Raw genomic sequence first — 12563 nt, 5'->3', positions numbered from 1 at the left:
CCTCGGTAATAAGAAAGAATTTCACACCATATTTCTTTGGCTTCTTGGGGTTATACACTTTTATACTAAGACGTCCTTTGTAAGGCATCATCCCCTCATCCAAAGACAGGTTCTTTCCAGGAATCACGAGATTACTACACCGCTCACGGATATAATCCAACACTGTGCGCACTAAAATGAGGCGATCGCTGTTATTCCAGGGTATGGCCCTTCGGTTGAAGGCGTTGAAGTACCTGTCCAACGCCAGGAAATTATCACGGGACATAACGCCAGGCACATTAGGCATACATAAAAAATAATTTCTCCTCCAATGTGTAGTGTCATACCAAAATAAATGTGGAGCCCCAAAAAATGCGCCATGTCAATGAGGTTGCAACCCCGCCAGTAATACGACAAGGTCGTCCTCAGCTCATACCGGCAGTACCGAGCGTAGTCCACGTCTGTGTACCAGGTATTCCAGCAATTCCCGCGTCAGGAAAAGCTGGATGAACCCCAAAACAGTCAGGGTGGGTACTGGTACGGTGATCCCAGGGGTTGCCGTGAAGGGGTGCAGGACCGACCTTCACCTTGGCTGGTGCGACGAGCCGACCTTCTACGTGGTGCGCGCGCGGGTGCGGGCACGATATTGCACTCTACCCTCCCCCGTTGGCCCATCACCCTCACTTAGGCCCTCACTTTCTGTATCGTCCTCTGCGATAAAACTTGACCCCGTATCTCCACCCTCCCCCTCCTCGGATTCCCCCTCGTAAGCACTGAACCCACTGAATTCGAGCTCACTTTCGGGATGTGAGCCTCGAATGGACATTGGGGGCATATATTCATCCTCACTTTCATCGGGACTGATGTCCTCATCACTCGATGACCATCCGCCATCAAAATGAGGACTTGCGACATGTTCCCGATCAAGCTCCGATAGATATTCATCTATGTCCCTTGGTTGGAGGCCTCCCTAATGCTTACGAATGCCCCTAAGGACGCCCACATGCTTCCTAGGGGTAACCAAAGGCATACGCTGTGTTCCTAAAACACTTTCAGCCACACGTGGCCGCACAGAACGGCCTTGAGGCGTCGGGTCATGCTGGGTGCTTGGCCCCTCGCCAGCATCCAGGTCCAAAACTCGCCTTACACGATCCCTTCCGACGGGTAAAACGCACCTTTCGCGGTCCACACGTCGTTGAGACATATCTAGGAATGTCCTGTAGCAACACAAATGCTCTAAGTCTCGCACAAGTCCAGAAAAACACGCTTCTGACGAAAGATCGCTCTCGGATGATGCGCTACTGATGCTGGCTGGAGCACTTGGGTCACGCTTCAAAACAAAACAAGGCCTTGATCCGTGAACTCCCAGCATCCCCCAAGGCGCGTGATTCAAAAGTTTTAGGCTGGTAGGCCTATAAGTATTTTTCCGCGAATTTTAAAAAAAAACTTGTATGTCGACGTAAAATACGTCCAGTCGGCACCTGAGAGACAATTTATCTCGACGTAAAATACGTTCAGTCGGCGTTTAAGGGTTAATATCATTTTAAAGTCATCTTAAACATTTTACCATTAGAAATATATAAACAACCAATAGCAGAGAGAGAGAGAGAGAGAGAGAGAGAGAGAGAGAGAGATGAGAGAGAGAGGAGAGCATAACTCCTTACGATTTCAATAGATTGAAATGAACGTCTGTAGGCAACACTTTTTTCCCCTCCCATAAATACATATATTTCTTCAGAGAAGAGAGAAAGAGAGGACTGTGCAATTATGTTTGTCTGTCTATCAATTCTTTTGCTGAGAGCGAGAGAGATAAAAGAAGGAAGAAATAGAAACACCAAATGTATACCTTATGTAACATCCTGCATCAAATTTACCTTAAATTATTATCATATTACTGTATTAATCTTAGAGATTATATTAAAATAATTTCAAAGTAATCCTAAACATTAGTACCCTTAAAGGTATATACTTGCATACTACTTATAACACTTGCAGCCAAGAGAGACAGAGTTACCACTATGACAAGTATCTTGTGGAGAGAGAGAGAGAAGAGAGTTGTCCTTACAGTATTTAAAAGAGAGAAATGGAAGGATTATTGTATTTAAAATACTCACATATGAATTTTGTAATTACAGTTATAGTATTATTATTGGAAAATATTAATGATAAACTTATTACATACATGTCCATGAAAATGATCTCATCTCAGTAAGAGAGAGAGATAGATTTCATAAAAACCATTAAATTCGTTGACCATTGTATGGCATTGTTACTTTCCCTGCTCCGAGCGTCACTGGAGTTATGAGAAGGTAGGGAAATTGATACAGAAAAAGACAAGGGAGGAATTTTCATTTGAAATTAGTTATCGTATTATTACTACTTCTATTATTATTATTATTTGAAAATATAATAAACACATGCATCTAGCATAAAAATTCTCTCATCTCAGTAAGAAAGAGGAGTTATCCTTACAAGTGAAATGGAAAGGTCATTTTCATCTCTTTAAAATACTACCATTATGAATTTTGTAATTACAGTTTTATTATTATTATTATTATTATTATTATTATTATTATTATTATTATTATTAAATAACAGAAATTATCAATAAACATTTTACATACTAATGCCATAAAAATTCTCTCATCTCAGTAAGAAAGAGGTTATCCTTACAGTGAAATGGAAAGGTCATTTTCATCTCTTTAAAATACTACCATTATGAATTTTGTAATTACAGTTTTATTATTATTATTATTATTATTAAATAACTGAAATTATCAATAAATAAACATTTTACATACTAGTACCATAAAAATTCTTTCATCTCGGTAAAAGAGATAGAGAGAGGAAGAGAGAGAGCGAGAACGAGAGATAGAGAGTAGAGAGACGAGAGAGAGAGAGTGTGTATCTCTCTGTTCTCTCAAAAAATACTTATAACGCTTCCAGCGAAAGAGAGGGAGGGAGTTACCACTATGACACATTATCATCTTTTATGGCAAAAGAGAGAGAGAGAGTTAACCTTAATTAAAAGTGACATAGATTAGTATTGTATTTCTTTAAAATACTATCACATAATATGAATTTTGTAATTACAGTTATTATTATTATTATTATTATTATTTGAAAGTATTAAAAAACATACAGTACAAGTACTATGAAAAATCTCAAGTCTCAGTAGAGAGAGAGAGAGAAATCTCATGAGCACTTGGTGGCAACAACACAATAGCTCCTCCCCCTCCTGTCACATAACTTGATATATCTGACAGTTTTAGTACCTGGGGTTAGAGAAAGAAGACTGGGATTTCCTTAATTCTTCCATAATTTTTTAAATTAATAAACTAAAATCTTACTAATTCACTATGGCATTTTCTTTAATGAATTGATATTATTGCTGTATAAATTAATATTAATATTTGAAAATAGTAAATCATTTATTTATCATACAAAAAAACATATACGTATCTTTGTAGTAGTAGTAGTAGTAGTAGTAGAGAAGAGAGAGAGAGAGAGAGAGAATTGTTATTTTTATTGTGTGATATCATTTAAACTTATTAAACTTACTAATACAGTATTAATCAAAATTAATATTTGAAAATCAGTAAATCATTTTTGTATCATAAAAATGTATTTAGTCATGAAAGTAAACATCAAAATACACTAATTAGTGATTACTTTTGTCGGAAAATCCCGCGAATGGGCGAATACCCTGCAAATAAATGGGTAGATACGGCCCAGATTGAAATCCGCGAATCAGTGAGTCTGCGAATCCGGAGAACGCGAATAGGGGGGACCCACTGCATTGCAAAATAAAGACCTTATTTCTTTGATTCCGACTTGATTAGTAATACTTGCAAGACAATGAGCAGCTAGCAAATGAATTAAATATTTGAAGCATTTATATTTATTTAAATGACAAAAACTTAAATAAATTATTTAAAATTTCTCACATTACTGGTTATGTACAGCACAATTACTTAGTATGTAGCCTTTAAAGTTAGGTTACACTCTCATCCAGCACCAGTTGCCATTTTCATCTAGTCCTAGGTTACATGGTTTAGGCTAACAATTTAGCCTAATGATGGGATGTTTATTAAAAGTTTATAACTTAACATTAGGTACTGCCTAGTCCTGGATTATTTAGATCATGGTAAGTATACAAGCTATATACAGTGGAACCTCGACATACGAAATTAATCCGTTCCGAGGCGGCCTTTGTATCATGAGCTTTTCGTATCTTGGACCGCATTTTACATGTAAAATGGCTAATCTGTTCCAAGCCCTCCAAAAACACCCTAGTAAATTTCATAATAAAAATAATTGACCTATAAACAATGAAATACTACAACAATTTGGACCATTCAATACCTAACTTAATACATACTGCTAATATACCTGTAAATAAAGTGTATTAATGTAAATGGTATACAAGAAATACTGTACTTACATACGTACGTATGTAGTAAAATGTGGAAGCTTACCTTTCGAGTGAGGCTATCTCCGAAAGTGGCGACAGAGGAGGAGGACAAACGGCAGATACGTACACTTAACTTTACGAAACACATAAAAAAATGTAAGGAAAACATAAACTAAACTTTACGAAACACATTAACAAAACTGTAACACTTAACTTTACAAAAAACTTAATATTAATTTTTTTTTTTTTTTTTTTTTTTTTTTTAACTAATTCACCACTTTCAACTTTCGGTTTTTTAGTATCACTTGGTTCTTCCTTTTTGCTTATGCTATGAGCAAGTTGTTGGTTTTAATAAATGCTTTAAGAAATCTTGATTTTACATCATTCCTTTTAGGCCCAACTTTTGTTTTTAGATTATGTTTACTGACCAAAGGCTATTAGCAAGACATGGGCAAATAATTACCTTAAAATAATTCTCAAATGTTATTCCATTCTTGTATCTCAAAACCTTTTCATTTCTTACAGTTAAACTTCAATCTTAGTACACCTCTTTTTGTACGTTTAGGATTTTCTACTAAATTTGTCTGTTATCCTACGTTTCCTCGGTTTTCGTACACTTGGAAATGCTCCATCCGATGCCCAGCGTGTGACTGGGCCCTGTATCGAGTGCCCAAACAAAGGATCTCATCTTCTTTCATGACTAATTCTACTTTTGTGTTGGTTGTTTTTGTGCTTTTTTATTTGAGTTTTCTTCTAAATAAGCCACCATGGGGCCAAAGGAAGTTCCAGGTACTAGCCCTTCTATGAAAAGGTGAGAAACACTATAGTCAAACTCAGCCTTTTTGGCCACTAAGGCATTGGCCTTGTTTACCAAAGACAATACACGAAAGATGGGAAACTGACTATTAATACCATTAAAAAAAACATCATCCAACCCGTCAGAATGCGCGCCATCTATTGATCATGCCCTCAACTAAAACTCGGCTGTGGCGTAGCGTGGCTTTTTTAAATGTTAAAATTTATTCTTATGCTGCAATAAACTTCTCTTTATAAATTATTGAATACTAAATCGATTAATATTGCTTGTTAACATGATTATAGGGCTCTTTCATAGCTTATGACTTATATATTAGGCATTTTTGAATCATTAAATAAAATCCTTCAGTTAATGTAACATTAATTGCTAAGTATCTTTATCTAAAATTGAGAGGGCAGTTAACATTAATTGCTAAGTATCTTTATCTAAAATTGAGAGGGCAGTTAGAATGAAACAAACTTATTCTCATATTATCTCTATTATTTCACCAATATAGTATACAGTAATTATTTTCCTTTTTTTGGGCTTGTGCTTATGATTGTATACTGTACATACCTAAGCAACTGTACACAAATGTTCTTGCAAAGAACATAAACAAAGTAAAAGAAATGGCACATGCTTCATTTGCATGCAATAGTCATACAAGTCATGCAAACAAAACATGCATATATCAGAATTTAAATAGCAAACAAAGCATGGGATAATCAAAACCAATAATATGAAATCAAAATGAAAAAGCAGACTTAACTTGCATGCTGATTAGGCAAAAGTTAAGCAATATTTGTTAATAAAACTAAGAAAATTACAACAACAAAGTAGTAAAAGTAAGGTACCCTTTTATAACAAATGCAATGCTGTATTTTACAGAATACTGTATAAGCAAAAATCTAGGTTTAACTTAATTTTCATAAAAAGCAAATAAAAATTGAAATCACATCAAATAATAAACAAACCACAGAGAAATCATTCAACCAAAACAATTATACTGGTCCATTTTTATATGTTTGAGTGTTATATTTAGGTTTTTTTCCTCCATTTTGCCCTGTTTTTACCTACTTTGTCTCCCCCACCCAAAACCCCGCTTCCCAAGGAGGTTCCCCCAGATTGTTATCTATAGGGGGAGGGGTGGTGGAAGGATAAGTATTCATTTGCGATGGAAATAAACCTCAAAATCATTCAAATCACATCATAATACAACAGAAAAACCTATATTTTATGTTGAAAGCTATTAATGTCTATAAGTAAAAAAGTACCATATTTTTTTCTAGTCGAAAATCACATATATTTTCTTTCCACTTAGAGGCGTCCACCGTATTGTAAATATTTTCCAATATTTATTCCGGAATAACACTGCACCAACATTCAATTTTGCTTTGGTCTATTTTATTTCTTCATTTTCTCTAAAAGTCATCATGTACTTTGTAACAGATGTAATGATTTTAGTACCTTTCTTTATTCTGAGGAAAAGCATGAAAAATCAGATGGGGAAAATAATTTTTTGTCCTATTGCAAACCACACACGGGTGATGATGGCTACGCCCACTCATGATTGAAAGTGAATGCCCCGCTTTGTGAAAAAGTAAACAAACAGACCATGGATTGTCTTTGTAAACAAACAGACGATGTAGGCAGGTGCAATGCTACTGCCATCTTCATTTCATGCCAGGTACTAAATTGCATGCGGCCGATGCGGCTGTGGCTTGAGCTTCCCATCTTTCGTGTATTGTCTTTGCTTGTTTACCCAGGATTCTCTCTCTCTCTCTCTCTCTCTCTCTTCTCTCTCTCTCTCTCTTTTTTGTGTTCAGCCTCTGACCACCGTTCTTGATTTGCTTTGAAGCAAATCCTTCTAATTGTCCTTTTGCTTACTTTTGTGGCTTTGGCTGTGTCTGCCGTTGGACTTTTCATCTAAAAAGTACCCATTAACCCTCTAACGCCGAAGCGGTAAAAAAAAAATTGTCTCCCGTGTGCCGGAGGTGTTTCAGAGTGAGCGTGGAAGCGGAAAAAATATTTTTTTTCAAAAAATCACAGCACGCTTAGTTTTCAAGATTAAGAGTTCATTTTTGGCTCCTTTTTTTGTCATCGGCTGAAGTTTAGTATGCAACCATCAGAAATGAAAAAAATTATCATTATCATATATAAATAATGCGATATATGATAGCGCAAAAATGAAATTTCATATATAATTGTATTCAAATCGCGCTGTGTGCAAAACGGTTAAAGGTAACAAGTTACTTTTTTTTCGTTGTAATGTACACTAAATTGCAATCATTTTGGTATATAACGCATTGTAAAACGATAAAAGCAACACAGAGAAAATATTATCACAAAATAATGCATGAATTCGTAACGCGCGGACGTAAACAAATTTTTTTTTCAAAAATTCACCATAAAAATCTAAATATTGTCTTAGAGACTTCCAATTTCTTTCAAAATGAAGACAAATGATTGAATATTACTATACTGTAAGAGAATTAGCTTACAATTGCAGTTTTCGACCATATCTGATGAGTTAAAGTTGACCGAATGTCGAATTTTTTTATATATATATTTTTTATATGCAATTATTTCGGAAATAAGAAAAGCTACAACCTTCAAATATTTTTCGTTTTATTCTACATGAAATTGCGCACATTTTCATATTTAAAACTCTATGAAATGCCTAATATGAAACGGAGCAAAGATTCCGAGAATGGTACGTACGCATTTCGGAGATTTGTGGCGGAGAATCCGCGCCCGGAGGGAAGGAAAGATTTTTTTTTTAATTCACCATAAATCTAAATATTTTGCTAGAGACTTCGAATTTGTTTCAAGATGAAGATAAATGACTGGATATTACTAGACTGTAAGAGTTTTAGCTTACAATTGCGTTTTTCGACCATTTCGGTAGAGTCAAAGTTGACCGAACGTGGTTTTTTTTCTATTTATCGTGATTTATATGCAAATATTTCAAAAATGAGAAAAGCTACAACCTTCACTTATTTTTTGTTGTATTCTACATGAAATTGCGCACATTTCCATATATAAAACTTTATGTAACGGCTAATTTAAAATGGTGCAAACATTACCACAATCGCACGTATGATTTTTTCGGAAGAGTTACCGCATGGACGTAAAGAAAATGTTATTTTTTTCATAAATTCACCATAAATTGAAATATTGTGCTAGAGACTTCCAATTTGTTGCAAAAGGAAGGTAAATGCTTGAATATTACTAGAATATAAGCGTTTTAGCTTACAATTGCGTTTTTTGACCATTTTGGTAGAGTCAAAGTTGACCGAATGTTGAAATTTTGGCAATTATCATTAATTATATGAAAATATCTCAAAACTGATAAAAGCTACAACCATGGGTTGTTTTTAGTTGTATTGTGCATGAAATTGCGGACATTTTCATATATAAAACTTTATATAACGGCTAATTTTAAAATGGTGCAAACATTACCACAATCGCATGTATGATTTTTTTCGGAAGTTAGCGCGCAGACGTAAGGAAAAAGTTTTTTCATAAATTCACCATAAATCGGAATATTGTGCTAGAGACTTCCAATTAGTTGCAAAATTAAGGTAAATGATTGAATATTACTAAAATATAAGAGTTTTAGCTTACAATTGCGTTTTTCGACCATTTCGGTAGAGTCAAAAGTTGACCGAAGGTTGAAATTTTGGCAATTATCGTTATTTATATGAAAATATCTCAAAACTGATAAAAGCTACAATCATGAGTATTTTATTGTTGTATTTTACATACATAAAAATGCGCACATTTTCATATATAATACTTCATGTAACGGCTAATTTACAATGGTACAAAAATTATGTCAAAGTGACGAAATAATTTCCGAGATGTGTCACAGATACTTTTTAGTGCGATAAGAAAGAAATTCGCGCTTGCGCGCCTGCGTAACGATTGTAAACAAAACAACACCTTGATCCGTGAACTCCCAGCATCCCCCAAGGCGCGTGATTCAAAAGTTTTAGGCTGGTAGGCCTATAAGTATTTTTCCGCGAATTTTTAAAAAAACTTTTGTATGTCGACGTAAAATACGTCCAGTCGGCACCCGAGAGACAAAAAATGTCGACGTAAAATACGTCCAGTCGGCGTTTAAGGGTTAACATTATAAATTATTTCCTTAGTCTGACTGTGCAGGCGGGGGCAGCGAGAAGCGGGAGATGTTTACATGGTGGGTCAGTGACACGGAATAACCTTGGCAAGTTGAGGTGGCAACAGAGCACTAACCCAGCACAGAGGTGTCAAATCTCAGGAAAACATTTTTAGTAGTATTAATTTTCCCATAAAAACTTAGTCATTCTTAAACATATGAAGTTTATAGTCTAAGATTCTGACATCTAAAACTAAGAAGCTAAAAGCTTAGAATATGCTTATGAAATATACATATATATAAATAACCAGTGTGTATTAATTTCAAATAATTATTAATTAACTATAATTAAAAAAAACTTTCAACCGGCTTTGTTTACAATTGTTTTCTCAACACTACCGAATACCTTAAGCTAAGCAACCACTTTTTATTATCTCCCGTCAACCACTGAAACAATGGAATGGTATAATAACCATTTTCTATTCTTTAATCTATCTTGACCTAATGGAGATACTGACAGCAATAACGAAACATATAATGATATTGTATCAGAGGAGGCATTCAAGAAAATATTTCCTAGTTTCGATTAGACCATTCTTTGATGTCATTAAAGTAATTTTCTATTTTATGATATTTAAACCACAAATGTTTTTTTCTCATTAAATGTATTGCATACTAAGTTTTTCAATTTAAAGCTTCATTGTACCAAAAGAATATAAAAATACATGATTCTTTGTGAATTGTAAATGTATAAGGTATTTGTTGTATATTTTTCATTTTACCTTTCCTTCACTGTATTTATTTTAATGATTTTCATGGTGTTGAGAGTATAGGTGGACATGTGTGCTACACTGCTACTATATAATAATTGTTTGTTGTGAGAATTTTTTATCCTAATTTTTCATATAGCAATTTATATCAGTTCATAAGATACTTAAAACATTTGATCATGGCTTTACAAATCAATCAGTTAAGTCTTCTAACTAGTGAGATGATGTTAAATATGTTAAATAGGTGCTTTATGAGGAGCTAACAATTTTCCATAAGTTTTTGTATATAGTTTTCTGTAAAGCTAATGTATCATACAGTAAAATTTCAAGAATCTTACATTTTTGGTTTTTATCAAGTGGCATTGAGCTTTGCTCATATCATACCATTGTAATATGTACCGTATATGAATTAATAAATGTTACAAAAAATGTGAACAAGAATTGATATTAGGAAATGTTATTTTCATTTCATGTATGTTATTTACAGGAGCAAGTGCAAAAGTTGGTGATTGGCACAATTCCCCGTTCATTGTGGGTAACATTAGAAGATGATTTAGTAGGTACTTGCAAACCAGGAGATGATATCTTGGTATGGTAAGCATTCCATTTCATCATTTTTTATTACACTTCGAAAAATATTAAAGCATAACTCATACTGCAATAAAGGTTGAAACTATAGTCTCTTAGTTGAAGTAATAAAAGCCTTTCTATTGTGATGGGGTCTCTCTCTCTCTCTCTCTCTCTCTCTTTCTCGTCTTCTCATCTCTCTCTCTCTCTCTCTCTCTCTCTCTCTCTCTCTCTCTCTCTCTCTCTCTCACTGCATTACTTTTTCAGAATAAGTGTGTTCCTTTCTCCCCTTACACATTTTACCCCATTTATTAGGTCATTTTTTTGATAGGCAGTTCTTATTGCTATTATCCCTCTAAAGCCGGAGCGGTAAATAAAAAATTGTCTCCCGTGTGCCGGAGGGGTTTCGGAGTGAGCACGGAAGCGGAAAAAATATTTTTTTCAAAAAATCACAGCGCGCTTATTTTTCAAGATTAAGAGTTCATTTTTTGGCTCCTTTTTTTGTCATTGCCTGAAGTTTAGTATGCAACCATCAGAAATGAAAAAAATTATCATTATCATATAAATAATGCGATATATGATAGCGCAAAAACGAAATTTCATATATAATTGTAAAACGATAAAAGCAACACAGAAAATATTATCACAAAATAATGCATGAATTTGTAACACGCGGACGTAAACAAATCTTTTTTTCAAAAATTCACCATAAATCTAAATATTGTCCTAGAGACTTCCAATTTCTTTCAAAATGAAGACAAATGATTGAATATTACTATACTGTAAGAGTATTAGCTTACAATTGCAGATTTTGACCATATCTGACGAGTTAAAGTTGACCGAATGTCGAATTTTTTTATATATATATTTTTATATGCAATTATTTTGGAAATAAGAAAAGCTACAACCTTCAAATATTTTTCGTTTTATTCTACATGAAATTGCGCACATTTTCATATATAAAACTCTATGAAATGCCTAATATGAAATGGAGCAAATATTCCGAGAATGGGACGTACGCATTTCGGAGATTTGTGGCGGAGAATCCGCGCGCGGAGGGAAGGAAAGATTTTTTTTAAAATTCACCATAAATCTAAATATTTTGCTAGAGACTTCAAATTTGTTTCAAGATGAAGATAAATGACTGAATATTACTAGACTGTAAGATTTTTAGCTTACAATTGCGTTTTTCGACCATTTCGGTAGAGTCAAAGTTGACCGAAGGTTGAAAGTTTGGCAATTATCGTTATTTAAATGAAAATATCTCAAAACTGATAAAAGCTACAATCATGAGTATTTTATTGTTGTATTCTACATAAAAATGCGCACATTTTCATATATAATACTTCATGTAACGGCTAATTTACAATGGTACAAAAATTTTGTCAAAGTGACGAAATAATTTCCGAGATGTGTCACAGATACTTTTTTGTGCGGCAAGAAAGAAATTCGCGCTTGCGCGCCCGCGTAACGATTGTAAACAAAACAACACCTTGATCTGTGAACTCCCAGCATCCCCCAAGGCGTGTGATTCAAAAGTTTTAGGCTGGTAGGCCTATAAGTATTTTTCCGCGAATTTAAAAAAAAAACTTGTAAGTCGACGTAAAATACGTCCAGTCGGCACACGGGAGACAAAAAATGTCGACGTAAAATACGTCCAGTCGGCGTAAGAGGGTTATTATGTCCAAGCGGCGTTAAAGGTTAAGTCAAATAGGATATTACAGTTATTTAAGATAAAGTTGATGGTAATGAAACTGTTATTTGTTTTTACACAAATACAAACCATCTGTCTTTACACAGGGATTGAGCTTGCAAATACAAGCTGGAACGGGCATTTAACTTTCAAACAATTACCGACAGTAGCGGGAAGCCCCACCCACACATTGGTCTGCACTCCACTTTGCTTTCATCTGCCGT

The 12563-nt window shown here is 34.4% G+C and overlaps 1 protein-coding gene across 2 annotated transcripts in view; it reads left to right on the top strand.

The window, feature by feature from the left end:
• The window catches only part of LOC135201684 (DNA helicase MCM9-like), a 722480-nt gene that overhangs the window by 196669 nt on the left and 513248 nt on the right, over positions 1–12563 (top strand). For both annotated transcript variants that reach the window (XM_064230819.1, XM_064230818.1), the window contains exon 6: positions 10567–10673. In XM_064230819.1, the coding sequence (XP_064086889.1) occupies positions 10567–10673 (107 nt within the window). The remainder of the gene's footprint in view (positions 1–10566; positions 10674–12563) is intronic.

The sequence above is a fragment of the Macrobrachium nipponense genome, chromosome 28 (assembly GCF_015104395.2).
Source record: "Macrobrachium nipponense isolate FS-2020 chromosome 28, ASM1510439v2, whole genome shotgun sequence".
NCBI lineage: Eukaryota > Metazoa > Arthropoda > Malacostraca > Decapoda > Palaemonidae > Macrobrachium > Macrobrachium nipponense.
The sequence above is the reverse complement of the archived record's forward strand: the minus strand, read 5'-3'. Positions and strand labels throughout refer to the sequence as shown.